The 21951-nt window shown below is 36.7% G+C and overlaps 1 protein-coding gene across 3 annotated transcripts in view; it reads right to left on the bottom strand.

The window, feature by feature from the left end:
• Window positions 1-21650, bottom strand: part of PPP1R1C (protein phosphatase 1 regulatory inhibitor subunit 1C) — a 97896-nt gene extending 76246 nt beyond the window's left edge. For 2 of the 3 annotated variants that reach the window (XM_040972130.1, XM_040972132.1), the window contains exons 1-2: window positions 21570-21650; window positions 19912-19972 (exon numbers count right to left, since the gene is read on the bottom strand). In XM_040972130.1, coding sequence (XP_040828064.1) covers window positions 19912-19972; window positions 21570-21650 — 142 coding nt within the window. Of the gene's footprint in view, window positions 1-19911; window positions 19994-21569 lie in introns of all 3 variants that reach the window. The other variant, XM_040972129.1, reaches the window with a different exon arrangement.
• Between the last annotated feature and the right edge of the window lie 301 nt (window positions 21651-21951).

Below are 21951 nucleotides of genomic sequence, written 5' to 3'. Positions count from 1 at the left end.
CATATCTCTCTGGACCAGGCAATATAGCATCCATTTCAACATAAGAGAGAATACATGTTATTTGTCTTTCTCTGTGTGGCTGCTTTACTTAGTATAAAGATCTTCATTTTCATTCATTTTCCAAGTGCCAGGATTTCATTTTTTCTTATGGCTGAGTAACAGTTCCTTCTGTATACATTGTCTTTGGCCATTCATGCATTAATGGACAACTAGGTTGATTCCAAAACTTCACTGTTGTAAATAGTGCTGCAGTAAGCATGGAAGTGCAGGTCTCTCCTTCATACTATGACTTCATTTCCATTGAAACGATTTCCCAGAAATTGAATAGAGGGAAAATTTATGCAGAGTTAATGACTTCTATTTTGAAACAACTTTACATATGCTGAATTTACTTAAAAATTGTCATGCCCTATGTTTGTGATAGGTGCAGACAAAGTTAAAAATTCCAGCGTAATTTTACCTGCATTTTCTGTTGGAAGAGGGGTGAACTTGAAAAGAAAAAAGGAAAGCAAATTATCTTACCACGGTTTGTTGCTTAGTGAAAGATCACTTTTTGTCTGGTTATCTTATTTCATTGTCATATGCCTCACTATAGAATTGTTCTCAAAAGCATAGAATTCTAAATCAGGTGTTACACGTGAGGCAAAACTTGGAATCAGCCTACGTGGTCTCAGTGAATCCTCAAGCCTAGCTTAAATATCAGTTGGACATTAAAACACATTTACGTGTGAAAATAAATATAACTATGGAATTAATAGGGTTCATTTGTATTGTTGCTGATATTTTTGAAAACAGTCATAGAATCCACGAACATCATGAGTAGCCAGTTATGCAGTGTTAGACTGATGGGTGTGTGTGTGTGTGTGTGTGTGTGTCCAACAATTTCAACATTTTCAACAGTGGGAAGGGAACAGTGTACCATCTTATCATAACACTTCATTTAATAGATTTAGAAAATGTGACTCACAGACATGATATGGTTAGCCTCTTTATATAGTCAGATCACAAGAAACTTAAAATGCAGATTTCATAATTTCCAACAGATATAAGGCTTTCTTTTTATTTTTAATTATTCCTTCAGTGCTTCTGCAAAATGGCAAAATGTAAACAATTTTCATAAATCAAATACGTGAATATGAGGAATAAGCTAAAAGGTTCAAGAAACATGTACCCTATGTCTTCATTTTGAAACTCATTGTGATGAGCAGCAGCCTGAGCAGGTATTTACTAGCAAGAAGCAGTGTAACTGGCTCAAATCCTACCCTGCAGTGGCTGTCATTTTCATTTTTGATTACTGGTCAAGATTTTAAGTTTCTTTTTTGTGGTACTTTAAATATTTCTGTAATGGCTCATATGTAGGGTGTGGTTTCAGCTTGCTTGTTTTTCTCTCAGAACAGTGCATGAATTCACCCACATGTTTAAAGACATTTGACTTACAAGAAGAAAAATGTGCTTAAAACTCAAGGCCATTATTAATGAAACAACAGATCTACCATACAAGTTGTATAAAAATATATAGGACAATGTTTAAATTGTTCCAGGTGATTATGTACATTATTGCAACGACATTCTTTAGTTCTGAAAATCAGTCACTAACCAATACAGAAAGGCTGGCTAATGTGTCTTTTTGTTTGTATTTTAAAAAAATTCTGTTCATCAATACCCTGTACCATGTGTGCAGACCTGATTAATTTTGTTTTTTAAAAAATTTTATGATTAAGTCAGCCCTGATTAAGTTTAAATCCACCCTCAATCTCTCTAATCCAATCCTTATTTTGTGACTAAAGAAAATCAAAGACAATATTTTAGATCTCAACCAACTCTCTGTGAAAAATTAAAGCTTACATTTTATAACCAAAGCCTTACTTCCAAGTATCATTGAGTACTTTATTTAATAAAATCATCTACAAACAAAAATTGGTCCAAGTTCCCATACATCAATTTTTAAGCTATCAATTTTAAAATTTCAATCAGTAGTCTTTGAAAATATTTTATCTCCCAGTTTGTAAAATCATTATCAGACATTGTTAGCAAATTTAAATAGACTTGCTGAGAAAAAGAGAAAACTCCTTTTTCTGACAAAATCCGATATATTTATGCTTATTTGCTTTTCCTGCTGTTGCCTATAGTATTTTAATATGAAAATGCCAAACATCTCATTCATTCTTTCCATTTCCAAAACTACTCTGTGAAGTAGTATTAATTTTGTTTTATAAGTGAAAAGCTCACAGATGATGGCTGATTAGCTTGAAATGACAGAGCAAATATAAATGGCATTACAATCTAAATCTTTTAAGTTCCCAAAGTTCATCCTGTTGGATTTTGACAATAAGTGAAATACTGAGCTGAGATCATCCACTCTAGATTTAGCTATCACTGAGAACACACTGTATGCACAGCCGCTGTCAGCGTAGGATAATAACACATACACACCAGAGCGGCTGCATGTTAGTGACTCAGCAGTCCAGTAGACACTAGTGGCTAGTCCTAATTGCATGATTAATGACATTTATGTATAAATGAATTTCTCTTAAGGATTAAGAATAATATCTGCTTTTCAGGTGATTATACTGGGTTGCATAGAAGATATATTGCCTACATTATCGAGGTAATAATTACCAAGTCAATATTTCTCTTTTTATATGCATATCATGCTTATACTAAAATGGCTGTAGTAAATTGGGTTTTAATACCAGTGACTCCATTATTGAGGCATTACTTCCAAGAATGTTATGAATATTTCATGGGAAATCTGGATGAGAGCTATTTCGTTCACCGTATCTAGAATAATGTGTTCTATTTGAATTCATCACCAGCACCATCCCCTCCCCGCCATGTGCTCTACCTTGTTAGGAAAGACCTCAGCAGCAACAGCCTTTACTCCTCATTCCTTCTTATTCCTTCCTGCAGCAAATAAATCATCACATCGTCTCCTTGCACTCACACTTTCAATCCTCCCTGACTACTCTTTATCTACAACCACAGGGATCTTTGTAAAATCTGAGTTTGTGTGTCCTCCTGCATAAAACCATTTTTTGTTTTTTTGTTTTTTTTTTTAAGATTTATCTATTTCTATTGCAAAGGCAGATTTAGAGAGAGGAAAAGATAAATATTTTCTGACCGCTGGTTAATCCCCAAGTGGCTACAAACGCCAGAGCTGAGTTGATCTAAAGCCAGGAGCTTCTTCTGGGTCTCTCCCTTGGGAGAAGGGTCCCAAGGCACTGTGCCATCCCCTGCTGCTTTCCCAGGCCACAAGCAGGTAACTGGATGGGCAGTGGAGTATCCCAGACAAGAACCAACATGCACATGGAGTACCAGTGCATGCAAGACGAGGATTTAGCCACTGAGCCATTGTACCAGGTATCCTTTGGTGGTTTCTAATCTTAAATGCTTAAAAAAAAAAAAAAACTCAGCATCCTCCAACATGGCACCTACCTAATGTCCAGCCCACTGGATGCCACAGCTTAGTGAGGCTAATACAGTATTGACCATCTGGATTTGGAGTTTCAAATCATTTAAATCAGGATGTATCACAAAATGTATCAATAAAGTTTTTAAAAACCAATATTTTTGCAGCTGTCTAAAATATTATTTTGGTGAATTTTTCTTAGTAATTTATTGCTTTTCCTTCATCAAACATTCAACCAGGATTGTTAGTGAAAGTTAAAATCCCAATACAGAGATTCTTTTTTGTTATTGTAGGTTAATTGTTAATTACTAATAAAAATATATATTAAGTAGCATACAGTGGAATAACATTTTAAGGAGTTTTCTGTTTCCTTTTGTGTTAGTTTCATCTGCATATTTTCATTTGAGAACAAGATGCTGAGTATGAAATAAGATTTTCCCTTTTTTCAGTTTGTGTTATGTCACAGCTCCAAATTTATTTTATGTCTAACAGTTATTTGCTCATAAGGAACAGAATGAATAGTCTTTCAGATTTTCCACTGAGATGAAAGATAGAGCCATAGCTTTAAAAATAATAACAATTTCAAAGTCTACACTTTAATACTAACTTTACAAATTTAATACTAAAGAGAAAAAAATTATCTAAAATGTAATACCAAGGAGGAAAAGTTGCCTAATAAGAAAGTGGGTTGTAGAATGTCTGCAAAAAATGCCAAGGAGAATGTCAAACTAAGTTAAAAATGAGAAAATGGAGCTGGTGCCTGCAGTGAGCTCATTGTTATGCAATATAATAGCAGTAAGCTCGCAAGCACTTACACATGGATATGTTAATAGGTACCTAAAAAACAGAAATGGAGAGAATACAATCTTAGCATGTTTAGAAAATAATGAAGCAGTTGTTGGGTGAGATTATAGACATGTCTGTGGATACTTGCAAGTGATTCACTGGGGCTAGGGTAGATTGTCTCATTGGTTGCCCTATGTTAAAACAGAAAAAAAGGAGGATTTTAGCACAAGGTTCACCACTAAAATGATTTCTTTTAACAATCATTAAGTTCTGCTTAAATAGAATTATTCTTCCTCTCAAGACAATCAAAGTTTAAAGTAAGACTATAATTTAACTGTTCCGGATATGATAAGAACATTTTGATTTTCAAGATTTATTACAAGATCCTTTTTTTTTTAAAGATTTATTTATTATTTTTATTGGAAAGTGAGATTTACAGAAACAAGGAGAGACAGAGAAACATTTCTCAGCCTCTGGTTCACTACCCAGGTGGCCAGAACAGCCACAGTGAGCAAATCCAAAGCCAGGAGCCAAGAACTTTTTCCAGGTCTCCCACGCAGGTGCAGGGTCCCAAGGCTTAGGGCCATCCTCCACTGCTTTCCTGAGCCACAAGCAGGGAGCTGGACAGGAAGTGGAGCAGTTGGGAAATGAACCAGTGCATGCAGGGTGAGTACAGGCTATCACACCAGGCCCTGCAAGATTCTTAATAATTCTTTTACCTGTATGCCAAGTAATAAGTTGAAGAGAATTACTGGATCAAATAGTTTGCAATTCAATGGAAATGAGAAGAAAACCTAGCCCACATTTATGTGGGTACGTAGTTTGTTAACATAAAAGCAAAGCATTTGACCATTTAGTGAGAAAGAGACTCTGACCGTTTTGTAGTATTGAATTCCTATATTCTTGTGAGGGGCCAATATAGCACACTATGCTGCCACCTGCAGTGTGGCATCCCATATTGGAATCCCAGCTACTCTGCTTCCTATCCAACTTTCTGTTAATGTGCTTGAAAACACCACAGAAGGTGGTTCTCTGTCTCTCTGTCTTTTTCTCTTCACCCTTCAAATAGGTAAAAACATCTTTTAAAAAGTAAAGGTATAAAATATGTATTTAAATCATTCAAAGACAATGAAAAGATTAAACTGATCATGAATCAAAATACATTCTAGCTTTAAATTTTTCCCTAAAACTCAAGAAGTTTCTGAATCATCACTTCCTGAAATTATCTACACATTTGCTGCCAAAAATTACCTGGGTGTCTAACTCAACCGTGTCTGTACTCCATGAAGCAATCCATTCAAATCTATTCTTACTCAGCTGATTCCAAAGACTTTTTTGTCTTGTGTGATATACTTCAAATGGCACTTACATTGTGCCTATAAATATTTAACATGGGAGAACATGATGAGCCACAGGTTGTGCATCAGCATCTGCAGGGACTTACTAAGTCTGAACACAAAAATAATCCTTGCCAAATAATCAGATTTATTTCAGTGCTCTTTGATGTCCTTCACCACTGAGGGCTGCTCTAGTCACGTGCACACTGCAGGGCCCCAGAGCCCTACACTCTAGCTATGCTATCCAGTGAGGACTTACTTTACTTCCAATCAAAGGCTGATACACATGGATGGACTTTACGACCAAATGTTTATACTTCCTCTCCACAGAAAAACTCATTAATTTTGTGATCCATCCCTTCTGGGCTTAGCCAGAAAGATATTGGGTGATCTATTGACGAAAATGTGTAATGGGTCCTTTGACTTATTGTTTCTCCTGTTGGAAAACCTTCCAGGTAGAGTGGCTCAAGAAGATTCTGTGAAACAAGAGTTATAAGATAATGGTAGCGCATGGAAAATGAAAATGACATTGCAGTGTGTGCACAGATTGATCATGTAAACCTTTTGCCTTCCAAGTAATAAAGGTTTTTAAGTCAAGGCAATGATTTTTATATGAAATATCTGTTACCTATTCATGAATTTCAAAACTTTTGTGCATCAAAATAAATTTATATTTAATTTAGTTTCTCTTCACAAGCTTTAAAGTTACCCTATATGTTTAGTTTCATAGGTAGGTAAACTAAGAGATTGGTAAACAATAGGGTCCAACTCTGAGGAGGGAATAACAGGTGAGAATTGCTTTTTCTGTTCAGCTATCTAATTTGGGAGTGTGGGTGCTTAAATCACAAAATATCTTGAAACAGTAACTCTAAAAATCTCTCAACTGATAAATATCAAATAAAGGGAAAATGAAATAGAATTTCCATTTCAAAATAAATTCACGAGAGTGAGTATTTAGCTAACAGTTAAGACACCCACATCAGAATACCTGGGTTCTGTTCCCAGCTGCGGCTCCTGCCTCCAGCTTCGTGATTCTGCAGCCCTGCATGGCATCAGTGATGGCTCAAGTGATTGAATTCTTTCCTGTCATGTGGGAAATCTGGACTGTGTCTCTGGCTCCTGGCCTCAGGCTTCCTGGCATTAGTGGTATTTGGAAAGAGAACCAGTGAGTGGGAATGAATGTTCTCCCTCACGTGTTCTTTCTCCCTCTCAAGTAAATAAATAACCTGAAAATGTATTCTGGGGTCATATATACCAAAAAAAACCTCACATAGCTAACTACCAATGACACATTCGCTTATATTTATTTCCATGAGGATAATAGAAATAAAATAGTGAGATTGTGATGTTTATGTAGAGAGAGAAAATGTTATTGCTGTATTAGGGGAAATGTTACTAATGTAGTAGGAGAAAGCTTGACTTCGACAGACAACATGTGTTTACTTTCAAAACCTGTGATTCAAGACCTGTGTTGCTGTGATATTGAGAAATTTGTTTATCACATTCCCTTTGTACATTTCAAAAGTAGAGACCTATTATAGGCCAAATTGACTTGAAAATGGTAATCTTGCTAACAGTAAGATATATTATTATTATCTCTTTAAAATTTACCCCTGAGTTTATGATTCTCTTTTGAAGTTCTTTTATCTACAGCTTGGGAGTAGTTTCTTTTATGTCCTAAATGTATTTCAAAATATATTTTAAATATGCTGTTTAGTCTGTGACAGTCTATGCCCATAGAGCAACTGCTCATTTCCTTGATTCTAACCCTGGCCGTATACTGTAAACTGGAGTATGAAAATATTTGCAGTTGTCTCCAGGGCCCAGAGTGAAAAAGCATCTGACTGATTCAGTGAAGCAAGAACTCTGGGCTGCTCACCAAGTAAAATTATCTGTGGTAGAATTTGAGATGAGCTAGTTTAACTCAATCATCCATGCCATTTTATTTTACTGAAATGTGATGGTAAGTGGGTCTCTGGCATTATTTCTTAGAAATCTTTTAATTAGTGGCCTTTACTGTAGACCAGTGCTTGAAATCCATGCAGAAAGAACAGATATTCCTTACAGTGCTTCAGGAAATAAATTCAACCAGATCCTGTGTGTCATTGTCTGAAGTCCGTATTCATCTTGAACGTATATTTTCAATATGAAAGTCTCTATGGCAAATGATTGTATTCTGTTTTGTGAGCTCTCAACCAAAATTACAAGGGAAACAAAGGGGCAGTAGTAACCATAAGCAAACATTATTTTAATTTCCTTTGTTTATTTATTCATGTTAATCAAATATTACCTTTAGTGCAATTGTAAAGCATTTATGGACTAGAGTAAGTGACTCATTTGAAAGGAAAAATGAGAATGATGTTTACTATGAAATATATTAGCTCTTTATAGGTGACTCCATGTCTATTATCATAGCGTATTAGAAGCTATGACGGGTAAATTGCAGGGTATAAATTAGAGCTCAAGACAAATCACATAGGAAAAGTAAAGGTGCTATGGTCAGTCATCTATTATTTAATCAGGTCTGCCAATAGTCTCTCCCAGAAACTGGTGGAGAGAATGAAGAACAAGTCTAGAGTCAATAGTGTTGCTAGGAACTCATTATCTCATATGGCTCCGGCAACATAATAAATCCTGCAGTTACACAACGAGTGCTTGAATGGAAAGGGAAGCTGAGACTCAAAGATTAACATCATACAGAGTTAAACCCATGGTGTGAGCCAGCACTGTGGCATAGTGGGCCCAGGCCCAGGTGGGCACTGGATGCCTGAGGCCCAGGCATCCCAGGTGGGCACTGGTTCAAGTGCCCATTGCTCCTCTTATGATCCAGCTCTCTGCTAATGCACCTGAGAAAGCAGTGGAGGATGGTCTAAGAGCTTGGGCCCCTGCAGCACTTGAAAGAACCTGGAAGAAGCTCATCGTCTTGCTTCGGATCAGCCCGGTGCGTCAGCTTTGGAGACAACTGGAGAGTGACCACTACATGGAAGATCTGGCTCTGTCTCTCCTGCATCTCAGTGCCTTTGCCTTTCAGATGAGAATAAATAGACATCAAAAAAATAAAAATTAAAAACATGGTTACTGGCTCTAAATTAAGGGTCTTATCTCTATACAAAATCACTCCCGAGTGCTAATATCATGGGAAAATCACATGTCCATTTCCCTGTGATTTTATATACTTGAAAATCCTTATCTACTTAAGAACAGCTGTCAGCTGAGCAAAAGGAATCAAAATACAGAAGGATAGGTATAAACTGTAGAATGGAGTCAGCAGGAAAGATTCACAGGGCAAGTGAGAAGAGGACTGAGATAATCCCCAGGTTGTGTGGTCCAGATTAGAATATGGATATTATTCATGGGAATGCTCATATCAAGAGTTGAAGATCTGTTCTCAAAGGTGATGATATATTAGGCATTGAAGTGGTAGCAGGAATAGCTCACTTTCAGTATCTAATTAGAATACTTCCCTGTGTGTCCAGACAATGACTCATGAAAACAGACGGATGTTATCCTCTCAAATGAGAAGACAATATTAAAGCAGATTCCTCTACCTACAAAACTCTGTCTTGGAAAATAGTAACAGTAAAACATATAAAGAAAAAATTAAAGTAGTATTAATATTCAATAATGTAACTCATCTGAAAAGCATTCCTTTTACATTTTTAGAAAGTACTTTAATAAATACACCTATATCAGTAATTTCAGTGGTGGATACATATCAAATCATATGATTAGTTTTTAACTATTTGGGATTCAAATGACTAGACACCAAAATAATAATGTATTCCACGTGAAACCTGAATTTACAAAGGTTTCATAGATGCTAATGGGTGTTGGCTTCTTCGTACATCAGGTCACTTAACACAGAGATTATGTCATACGGGTAAATGGCCTATGCTGTTTTTTTTTAAACCTATGAGCACAGTTGTATCTGATGTTTCTAGGCAGGTGTCTGTGAGAGAAATATCTGTAGATATACATATAGATATAGATGTGTGTGTTCTCTAATTTTCATCATCATACAAGGGAAAAAGCATAAAACTGTGCTGCATCATCGAGGTAAATTATTCTAAAAATGGGAAGTTAAAGGAGCTGTTCTCCTTCCATTTGTGCATTCAGTTCTGTTTTTATCAGCAGGTCAATACATGTTTATACAAAAGAATATGATTCTGAAAGTTATTTCCCACATGGACAGTTTCTCATGTAAAGGTTTTAAGATAGGAATAAAGATTATAAATTCCACAACTTTCAGTTCACACAGTCCTTTTTCCTCAGTGTTATGAACAAAGTTCAATTGTAATTCGTTCTAACCAGTTGTCAATATATCTTCCTTGAATGATGCAGAACTTTGGCAGTCTACTTTACAGGTATCTTTGCTAAGCTTAGCTCTAGTTGTCATTATATTAAATTATTCCAAATAATATAGAGTCATCAACCTAAATCTAAGAATAGTATTCTGTCCATAAGAAAGAAAGTGCAGGTTTATTGATGTGATGTGTCCAGCATGTACAGGGAGCCACTAAACTTCTGAAGGTGGCAGATTATGGAAAAGGAAGAGCCAAGAGTCAGGAAGGACAATGGGCATTTGGGATTCATTAAGCTTCAGCAATGGAATAGTTTCTTCGAAGACATGCCTTTTGTCCCCAACTCAGGATTTCTTAGGTACCTCTTTAGTCCCTGGCACGCAGGTGACTTTTCTAAAATGTCAAGGACAATGTGTTTCATTTTCAGAGTGCTTCCAGTTTAGAAGCCATGGCAAAAACTTCAAAACATAAGATTTCAGGCAAAATGGCAATGGATCTAGGAAGATATTGTCCAGCAAGTTTAAACTCTTATTGGTTAGATGCACCAAAACACTTAGAGTGTTTTGTTGCTGTTGTTGTTCAGTTTCTTACGAAGTTTTCTTTTTCATCTCTAATTTTACTTGGTTTTTCTCTTTTTGCTAATCTGGCTAAAAGGTTGTTTTGCTCACCTTCTTAAAAAATGACTCTCGTTAGGCCCGGCACGGTGGTGCAGTGGTTAAGGTCCTCGCCTTGCACGCCCGGGATCCCATATGGGCGCAGGTTCTATCCCAGCAGCCCCGCTTCCCATCCAGCTCCCTGCCTGTGGCCCAGGAAAGCAGTCGAGGACGGCCCAGGGCTTTGGGGCCCTGCACCCGTGTGGGAGACCCGGAAGAGGCTCCTGGCTTCGGATTGGCATAGCATCGGCCGTTGCACTCACTTGGGGAGTGAATCATCGGACGGAAGATCTTCCTCTCTGTCTCTCCTCTCTGTATATCCGCCTTTCCAATAAAAAATAAATAAATAAATAAATCTTTTTTAAAAAAATGACTCTTGTTGCAATTTGTAGTTTTTCAGTTTCAAATCTGTTGCCCCACCCCCCGGCCCCAGTGGGCTCAGACTATACTTCTTTTTAATGAATGCATGTGTATGTATATGAGGTGAAATATGTTAATGTGTACTTTATATGTAGGGGAATGTAGGGTGTTGAAAGTAAGAGCATTTTGAAGCCATGTAGGCCTAGAGTCCTCACTTACTGAACCTTAGCAGGTGCAGCCTTGCTGGGGTACTCAGCTGGTGTGTAGTCACCTGAGCGTCATAAGCAGGACTCAGTGAATCTTAAGCCTCTCCTTCTCAGTTCATTCTGTCATCAAAAGTAATAGTTGCCATTTATGAAACATGTGTATATACATCTATATATAATCTGTGTACTGTGCTTTACAACATTACAATTTGGTACCCAAAAAGTCCTGTGGAAGACATTTCTTTACTTCAATGAAATATATTTTGCATTTTTTCATACTCCATCAGTTTTATTATCAAACAACATATGCCTGATTATGAATGTTTTAAGTAAATTTCTTAATGATGATAAGGATTAACACCACATCTTACTCTTGGTAGGTGCCAGAACAGTTGCCAGATTTACTTTGGGATTTGAGGAAGATTTTTAAATCCAAATAAATGTAATAGCTCATGGGTGTTTAATGTCGATTCTGTTAGCCATTTGAAGTAAATATAAGAATTTCTACTGATTTCAATTTTTAAAAGCTCATAAAAGATTGAAACAAGTCATACAAATGCTTTACAGAAAGTCAGAGTAATCAGTGGGTGCCTCAATGCATTGGCCAGAACTAATTTTACCAAAGTTTTAGTAGTTGGTGTTTGTATTTTACATAACTTTTCATGGTTCATCCAGATGTATAATTCTCTGTTACTTAAACATATGTTTCTAGAATATTTATAACAAGGATTCAGTAATATTCACTGAATTAAATTAACTATACATTATAAACAAATAAATAACTCTTAGAGTAGAAGGAAGCAAGAAAGTATTGAAATAAGGCAACCAGTTATCCTGGGATATTAGGAAGCTTTTGAGATTTAACCAACTTTTCTGCTGCAATTTAAATGAGTAAATTGATGGAAAAAGTAAAGATTGCAAATAAACCAGTCTAGACTTAGTCCTCAGAGTTGGCAAAGAAGCAAAGAAAAAAATCTTCAGCCAAAATACAGCACATAATTGTATTTGGAAGGAAGAGAGAAAAGGAAGTAGAATCAAAAGTGAGCCACCTGAATTTTATGCTATGTCTATAGTTATATCACAGCTTCTTTATTTTTATAAACTGTTAGAATATGAACTGTTTTTCATGAAAAACACATTGGACACATGTATATCCATGGCTTACAGAAGCTTTTAACAGAGGCTGGCACTGTAGCAAAGCAAGTAAAACCACCATCTGAGAGACTGGCATCCCATATGGGTGCTGGCTAGACTCCACTTACAGTCCCGCTCCTGTTACTGCACCTGTGAAAGCAGCAGAGTTTTGTCCAAGCATTGAGCCCCTAAATGGGAGATTGAGAAGACGCTCCAGTCTGCTTCCTGACCAATGTAGCCATTTAGAGAGTAAACCAGCAGATGAATGATTTCTCTCTGTGTCTTTCAAATAAATAAAAATACATATTTTTTTAAAAAAAAAGATTTTTAATAACTTCATGGGTATCAGTAGCATGGCTAATTTAGAAAATTCCCAAGAGTTTATATTTTATGGAAATTGTATTTGCAAACAATATCACAGTAAGAGACACACAGCAATTCTGCAATCTTGTGTTTTTCTGATGAGTTAGGAGCTGTTTTACCTGTCCATGATTTCATTTTCTACTTCTCAGCATAATCAGGATTGGAGAAGAATTTGACTACCTTTTAATAAAAAGTGCAGGCTTTGGGAGAGTTCATGCTTATGTCAACATGACTGTAGTGATGGAAGGGAGATCATGTGCTCCAGTAGCTATTGGTGGAAATCACTAAACTAGGTATTTTCTCATACCTCAAAATGTTGTGAGTAGGAGAATTTTAAAATATTACCTTTTGAAAAAGAAATCAGGGCCCAGCACAGTAACCTAGTGGTTAAAGTCCTTGCCTTTCATGCACTGGGATCTCATATGAGTGCCAGTTCATGTCCCTGCTGCTCTGTGTCCCATCCAACTCCCTGCTGATGGCCTGGGAAAGCAGTGGAGGATGGCTTTGGGACCCTAAACCTTTGTGGGAGACCTGGAAGAAGCACTGGATCCTGGTTCCTGGCTTCAACTGGCCAAGCTCTGGCCATTGTAGCCATTAGGGAAGTGAACTAATAAATGAAAGGTCTTTTTCTTTGTCTCTCCTTCTCCCTGTAAAATTTGACTTTTCAATGAAAACAAATAAATCTTTTTTAAAAAATTATAAATGGTGACCTGAATATGCTATTACTCAAAACAAATTGAAAGTGCCATCTTGCCAAAATAATTGCAGTTTTATAACCTGTACTTTCATCTAATTTGAAGATTATACAAGTTCCTTTAAACCAGTACAACAAATGTTGGCATTGCTAAAAATGGGAACCTCACTCTTGGCTCACAGTTGTTCCAATTGATTGGGCTCTTTGGCTGCAAAGACTGAACAGTTATGGGAAAAGAAGTCAATCAATTATGTGGTGCATGAATCACTAGAAGCCAGATATGTCACTTGCCCTAAATCATTTTACATTACAAGGCATTCAGTAACTCACAGAAATAAATGCAGAACATTTGTCTTTCTGATAATGCTTTAGAAATAAGGACCAGATGATTCATAATCTGTAAATATGGGGTCTTGCTTTGGAATGGTCATTTATACTGACAAGAATTTATTTATTTATTTATTTATTTATTTATTTTTAAAGATTTATTTTTATTATTTTTTCATTGGAAAGGCGGATATACAGAGAGGAGAGACAGAGAGGAAGATCTTCCGTCCGATGATTCACTCCCCAAGTGAGCGCAACGACTGATACTATGCCAATCTGAAGCCAGGAGCCTCTTCCAGGTCTCCCACACAGGGGCAGGTTCCCAAAGCTTTGGGCCGTCCTCAACTGCCTTCCCGGGCCACAGGCAGGGAGCTGGAAGGGAAGCGGGGCTGCTGGGATAGAACCTGCGCCCATATGGGATCCCGGGCGTGCAAGGCGAGGACCTTTAACCACTTGCGCCACCGCGCCGGGCCCTGACAAGAATTAAAAAAAAAAAAAGATTGAGGAATCAATAGCACTATGGATTAGGATGAATGTCAACCACATTTTCAAAGATTAGAAAACTTGAAGTAAAACATAACTTTATGGACTATATGACTATACAGCTTTTCCCTGAATGCTCTGAGATGCTTGTGGGTAATTGGCACCTCCAGGTCTGCATTTGACCATGGCTTACGCTTATGAAGAGACCTGGAAACCCTGGAGTTTCCATTCAAGGTGTCTATTGTTTTTCAACTCCATAATCATTTCTTTTATAAAATAGTTTCAGGCCCGGCACGATAGCCTAGTGGCTAAGGTCCTCGCCTTGCATGTCCTGGGATCCTGAGACAGATGAAAATATTCTTTTCTTTTTATTCCTAATATCTAAGAATATTTAAAGAGCCAAAGAGAAATCTAATTTCCTCCAAATTTGACTCAGATGTGAAGGTCAATAAATATCCCCAAAGCCAGTTTGCTTTGTTTGCTTATGGCAAACAGCAAGCCATGAAACGCTGGGTACTTACTCAAATCTTCACTTAGCTCCAACCTTTTACAGTTCCTTCACATTTAATAGGCAGTATGCCCATTAAGCATCATTGTAACCATATTGTTCTGCCTGACAGTAAGTGAAAAAGAACAGAGAGCACAGGCTTTAATATTCAAGAGGCCTGATGTAGACTGGCTTTTTACTGGAAGGTGGTATTTAGCTCGGGGCTTCCAAAAACAGAGCTCCGTAGCATTTTGATGGAGTCTATTCAGATCCTCAGGACATATTCAGTTCAGGAACACAAATGATGAAGAATTTTTATCTCTATTTGTAAAAGTGAAAGGTGAAAATTAATTGCATAGCATGTACCAAGCTGTTTCAGAATAATGGAGCATCACACTTAAGTGTGGTATGAGAAACTATATTTCCTATCTTCTAAATCTCTCAGACCCAGAATTGAAAATAAGGAAAATTACAGATTAGGCTCTAAAGTATATGAGGTCAGAAAAGTATATAATGTCAGAAACTTGGGTTGGTTTATTTTTATCTTTTATGAAGAATCATGGTAACACTAAGTATTTTCTGCAATTGTTTTCCATCTCTATGTTTTCAATACACTGGTAGCCAGGTATACTTTCTGCTCATAAAGTTTTATCACACCAAGTCATAAGCTTTTTTCTCACAAGATTTGTCTCAGAAAAGCAAGTACAAGGGGTCTTTGAAAGTTCAAACAAAAATGCCTATCATGAAGAAAGGACACTTGAGGTTTTTAAGGTCTTTTTGCACCCAATGAACTTCTTTTAAAAATAGTTTGAAAGGCATAGAGAGAAAGGGAGAAAATCTGCCATCCAGTGGTTCAGTCCCCAAGACAAAAGCCAAGACTGGACCAGGCTAGCACAGGGAGCCAAGAACTCAATCCCGATACCTCACATAGAAGGCAACAACTAATAAACCAAGGAGTCGCCACTGTCCCCAGCTGCAGCCAGAACTCCAAAACGCTCTGCTGTGGAAAAGAGGCATCTGAGCTAGTGTCTTATCTGCCAGACCAACACCTACCCATAAATTTCTCTTGCAACTCCATTTTCCAACATTTTTAAAACTACCCTCATAAAGTTTAAGCAGATCTATAAATGTGAAAGAGAAAAATTTTTAAAAAGCAGCTTTGTCATTTATTACTACATAGAAAGGATTTATGTGAAGATATCCTTCTAGATTAAAGAAAAAAATGGAACCAATCAATCAACTACAAATTACACAAGAGGAAGCACAAACAACACACCTTACCATACAACAGTCTACAGTCTACAGCTTCAAAGAGTGTGTCATAAATAGGCCATTACCAGTTACGGGGGGAACTGAAAGCACAGGAAGAAAAACGCTTTCCTACAAAGATTATTCTCATCAATTGTTCCAAAAAAAAAGCAGTTGAATAAAACAAAATCCATCTTTGGTGACTTCCTATACCTCTGTACCAGGCTTGAAGTAGTTTCTTGTTGCCATATTACTGTTTTGAGTTATTTCTAGAAATAAATATATTGTTTCTGTCCTTTATACCATAAAGATGAAGCCTTTGCTGTTAAATTTTTTCCAGGCCTGAAGCTTCAATCAGGACTTTCTCATTTCCCATTGAGTTAAACTAATGTTCAAATTCATGCCATTGAGTGGATATAGCTTTTAAAGGTTGTATTCTACTGCTGCGAAGTCTGTCATTCATTAGACAGGGACGGAAGTGTCTGCCTCATATATGCAGCATAAATTAACTAGCCAAGAAACAAAAATCTCTATTTATATGTGGAGTATCTTTCTATTTTCCATCTACAAAATACAAACATAATGTGAATGTATATCTCAATCTAAAAGTAAATATCCGGCTCTACCTTCAGACCAGAGGTGGTCTCCACAACAAGCCGTTGAACTTATTTGGACAATAAGATGCTGGACTCTATGCTTGGTGTAGGCTTAAAATGAAAGAATCTCATGTGAACTTGAACTGTAGTAATGCAACAAGGTGGAGGAATCCACCATGGGGGGAGGGTTTGTGGAGGGGTGGCGGGAATTCCAGTACCTATAAAACCGTGTCACATAATGCAATGTAATTAATTAAAAATTTTTTTTTAAAGTAAATAGTCCTTTTAAAGACTTTTTAAAAATTGACTTTCTGTAAACTCCTGAAAAGGTTAAAAAAATTACCAAGTTAGATATGTCTAATTCACTTACAATGTTTATTGTGCACTGATATAATCATATGAATTCGAAGAATCTGTTAATTATGTTTCTGTAAATGAGAATTAAATTTGCCTTGCTTTTTGAATTGATAATAGTTTCAAGGATTTGAATTTTGAACAACACTAATGATAGGTGATTCCAGGAAAACCCAGTTATTTCCTAGGTAACTCCAATGAATTAAAGAGATTTTTAAATTTGTATCAGAATTAAAGCTGCATTATATATTTGCTTTTGAAGAACACATTACCTCTGAGAACCAGAAGAAGCAGTTATTTTAGAAGGGCTAGTTAATAGCTATCAAAGTTTTCATTGTCATTGCTACTATGGCTTGTTTTAATATAAAGTATTCAGACTCTGCTTGAAACAAGAAGAATTATTGGATAGATCACAGGTATTCTGTGCAAGGGAGATCATGAAGAGTCTGTTCTTCCTGTTTAGCATATTTGACTTTTTAATTGTCTATGCAAAGGCTAATTCCAGACACTCTCAGTGATGCTAATGAGTGTTGCATTAGATAAATTAAAGTGTGTTTTGCTCTTCTGATCACTAAACAAGCCTGTGGTGCTTGAAGAATAACCATGATGATCCCTATTTTATGGATGAGAAAATAGAGCTTGGAGACATTTCTTACCCTAGACCCACATCACTAATAACGTTACCAGTACGCAAGTTTGGCTTGATTTGGTTCTCTTTTGTGGTTTTTTGTTTGTTTGTTTGCTTGTCTTGGTTTTCATAGTTACTCCCCTAATAACCATAGGCAATGAAAGTTTTCTATAGGAAAATCAAATATGGTTTCAGGGCTATTTAAAAATGATCTCTAATCTAATAAGCCAGCACAAAGGATGCATTACAATTTGGATTTGCTTGTTTGGAGGTTTTTTAACATACTCTGTCCCATACAACACAAGTTCAGATTTTGAACTTTTTTGAACAGGCCAGCAGTAACTGTTGCAAACACACAGGCTTTAGAATCAGAGCTAGGTGAAGTTTGCTTTGGAATCTGTCACCTCTGGGGGTAATAACCAACCCCAAATCACTCACCTTTCTGATACATATTTTTCTCGGAGGTAAAATGACAAGGATTTAGCACTCAAGAAACAATAGCTCTTGAGCAATTCCAATAAGAGCCACCAAGGTCCATTACTTGCCTTTACTAGGTGAAAATAGTAACAAGGCTTGCACAACTCTGACAAATGCTGTTTAGTAGATTGATTTACATCTAAAAGTCCAGTTGGACTGCACCTGTGAAGGCTGGGGTGAAGAGGAAAGTTCTAGGAGCATTGTGGCATATCTGCCACTGTGAGCAATTCATTAAGGAAAATTGCTATAAAGTTACGTAGGGGTGTGCTTTTTGCCTCACACCTGAGATGTCCCATGGGATGCTTGCATTGCAGAGCACCTCTTATTGGGTCGTTGCTCCACTCTTGTCTCTAGTTCTCTAATAACATCCACCCTTGGAGGCAGCAGGTGATGTATCAAGTGGTGTGGTCCCTGCCACCCACATGAGAGGCCTAGATTGAGTTCCCAGCCTTATGACTTCATCCTGGCCTAGCCCTGGCTGCTGCATTCATTTAGGAGGTACATTAGTGGATAGAAGATCTCTCTTGTCTTTCTGTTGGCTATCTCAGTTTCTCTTTATGCTGTTCACATAAATTGAATATATATGTATATGCATATATGTATTTTGAAAATTACCTCCAAATTGAGATTCAGAAATTATGTCTATATTCTTTTTTGTAAACGGCAAGTGCATATCATCTTGACCTCTTTTTTTTTTTTTAAGATTTATCTACTTAATTGAAAGGCAGAGTTATTGAGAGAAGGAAGTCTGCTTCCCCAAATGTCCGTAACAGACAGGTTTGGGTCAGATTGAAGCCTGGCAACAGGAGCTTTATCCAGGTCTCCCACGTGAGTGCAGAGCCCAAGCATATGAGTCAGCCTCCATTGCTTTCCTAGGCATATTATCAAGTAGATGGGTTAGAGGCGGAGCTTATCTGGATGTGAATCAATGTCATATGAGATACTGGTGTCATGCAATAACAATCCACTGCACCACAGCACATCCCAAATTTTCACCTCTTATTCAAACAAGTAGATCAGCAGTATTTGAAATAATGTGTTGAAAATTATTTTCAAATTTTCTAATACTTTAAAACCATATAAATTAAATTTTTTATTTTCAGTATAGTCGAATTAGCTTACTTGATTCACATCAGCTAAAAATGTTACTGTTTATGGGCTCCATGATTAATATTAGAATTTTATATTCTTTTCTGTGTTTCTCTAATTAGAAAGGAATATGAGAAAGCCAAAGGCTGTGTTGCCCTGGTATCCTTAAAACAGATCCTACAGTACAAACTATTATTAGGTACATTAAATTTCTACAATTAAAGCCCCTTTTGTTCATCCCTATTATTTATACCTGCAAAGCATTTCCACATAATTTTTTCCTAATTACAAATTAAGCCATGACCTTTCTTGCTCTGTTTGTATTTCCAGAAGCAGCACTCAGTGTGAGGCTGCATTCCGAGTGTGTTACAGAGCAGAGTCCTTTATCAGGAATATTAATGTAGCTTCACATTTTCCAGGAAATGGAAAATAAAACCACAACAAATGGATGTGACTCTTCAGAAAGCCCTCAAATGGGCAGTGCTGACAATTTATCTGGTTACTTGTCAATTGCATTATTCAGAAATCACATCAGCTGGAAAATCGTAGCCAGTGCTATTGGCTCTTTACCCACCCCACAACAATCTTTCATAAGGAAAAAAAAAAAAAAACAATTCTATAGATGTTAAAAGCATCTCTAGGCCTGTAACTTGATCACTAAACCTAATTAAGCAACTTTCCATGAACCTCATCAATAAGCAGATTCTGCACAGACACTGGGCCTACAACAGCCAATGTTAACAAAGCATTCCACAGCACATCATCGCTAGTGTGTGTCAATCTAGGGAGAAAGCAGGCTGTTGGCTAAGAAGGTTCTGATAATATTTATTTTTGATCATGGTTTATGGCCCATTTTACACATGAACTTCCTGGGGCACTCTAACTGAAATTCTGAAGTGAAGCTTCCTGACAACAATATGTTGTTCTCTGAACAATTCAGTTCTATTCCATTAGTGCATAAGACAGCATGTTTCTTTACCTGGGGGGTTATGTTCATTGAGGATCACGAGGGATGCTGGAGTGGGTCTTCTTTTCCTGATCTGTGAACAACAAAGGCCCAGATAAGATTAGTGAGAATTGGACCCCACTCTAGACTTTTCTACAGCTTATAAAATTGTCCATCCTCATTATTTTCCAACACACACACACACAAAAGCAAATCTTTGGAGGATACCCAGTAGATGCTCACAGATTTTATTTTGAAGTAACAGAAGACAATAGAGAGTAGAAGGTATTATTATCACATTCTTTGACCTAAGTTATGTGTCCACAGAAAACCTACAAGTTACATGTAACCAAATGACGCAATTGAAAATTAATACACGGTGAAGGTGTAGGGATGACTTGCTAAATTTAATAGATCTCTTTGAGTCCCGTATTTTTTGTGATCCTTTAAGATCTGTTGTCCTTCTTTCTACATAGGCATGTAGAACCCTTATGGCAGGTATCATAATGAGCTTCACAGAATGAATTTTTTAGTTTCAATTCATAATATTATCTTTTTAAAATTTTTCTAGTATAATATTTAAAAAACCTCAGCAAATAATGAATATGAATATTATGAGAATATGTGATTAATTCAGAATGAAATTGTTTGGGATTTCTTTAATTTTATGAATTACAGGAGCATCTTATGATTAGAATATTTTATTTTGTCTTTATTTCTTTAATATATCCATATAAGTAAACTCATACTTCATATGTTAGCAACAAAGAGGGTAAACTGGTTAAAGTTTGTCCCTGTGCCCCATTCGGCACAGATACAGGTCCAAGGTGATTATTATCTGACTTGAATCATCTAAGTAGATCTATTTGAGATTGTCAGAACATCCAATAAAGTTATGAGTGTCATGTACGACAGTTATTTTTAAAACCTTATGTCAAATATTTGGACAATGGTTTGGGGAAAAATTAGGTGTTATGTTCTCCATTAAGTTAACATTCCCATAAATTCCTTAGCTTTTCTTTTTATAATTATGGTTTTACAACAAATGACATTTCAAGTGTGTCACTGCATCAAGACTATAAGTAAGTCTGAATGTGAGCAGTGATTCAGACATAAATATTACACATGGGAAAAAGATCCAGTAACTATTGATGGACTATCTGAGATAACTGAATAGAGAGTTTTAAAAATTGTACTTAGACTTGCAAATTCCATCACATATACTTACAGTTACTGCTTTGGAAACACAATGAAAAATCCACTTTATAAAATTTATACCTATAACTTGGAATTATTCTAGAATGTAATACTTGTTATAAAGTCAAACTATTTTATAAACAAAATCAACTATTGCTAATTTTGAGAATATATTGAATTTAACCTATTTCTTAAGCCTGATATTTTAACAAACAAAAACAGATGCATAAATCCAAATCTAAATTGTTAATGTAGTGATTTTTGTAAGCAGGTGCTCATTTTTTATTAAATAAGGGCTGTTTTAACCAATATTTTACCCAAAGCAATACAAATACAAGTTTATAAAGAAACCAGCTTACTTTTTGTTCACATATCCTGAAAGTCACAAAGAAAGGAAAAATCAAGAGGAAGAGAACCTTTCAGCTAATGACAAGAGCGTCAGTTCACTGCTACCTTGTCATGTGCAGTAATCGTCCCCACCCAATTCCACTTACCTGCTCCGCTGCCTCAGGTGCTATCTGACTCTGGAGCAAAGGCACAGCAAATTGTATCTTTTTGGGACTGTTGGGCTCCATGGCAATGATGAGAATTCGTCAGAGATGTGCAGATCTCAGACCAACCCCAAGCGGTATCCAGGACGTGTCTCTTCAGGCACAGTCCACCAACACACAGAGTGCTCTGAAATAAACAGCTGTAACTCCAGAGTGGCCAAGTGAAGATGAGGAGGTTAAAGCGACTCCACTCTTCAACATCCACAGTGAAACCGGCTTGCCCGTTCCCCTGCCAATCCCTTGGATCCTCTCAGTACAATACAGAAATGAACAATAAGCTAATTGTGTGCCTCTTTACTAATACACATGCCAAGCATTCACTCAG

The sequence above is a fragment of the Ochotona curzoniae genome, unplaced genomic scaffold (assembly GCF_017591425.1).
Source record: "Ochotona curzoniae isolate NIBS_2020 unplaced genomic scaffold, NIBS_Ocur_1.0 contig_2210, whole genome shotgun sequence".
NCBI classification, from domain to species: Eukaryota; Metazoa; Chordata; class Mammalia; order Lagomorpha; family Ochotonidae; genus Ochotona; species Ochotona curzoniae.
The sequence above is the reverse complement of the archived record's forward strand: the minus strand, read 5'-3'. Positions and strand labels throughout refer to the sequence as shown.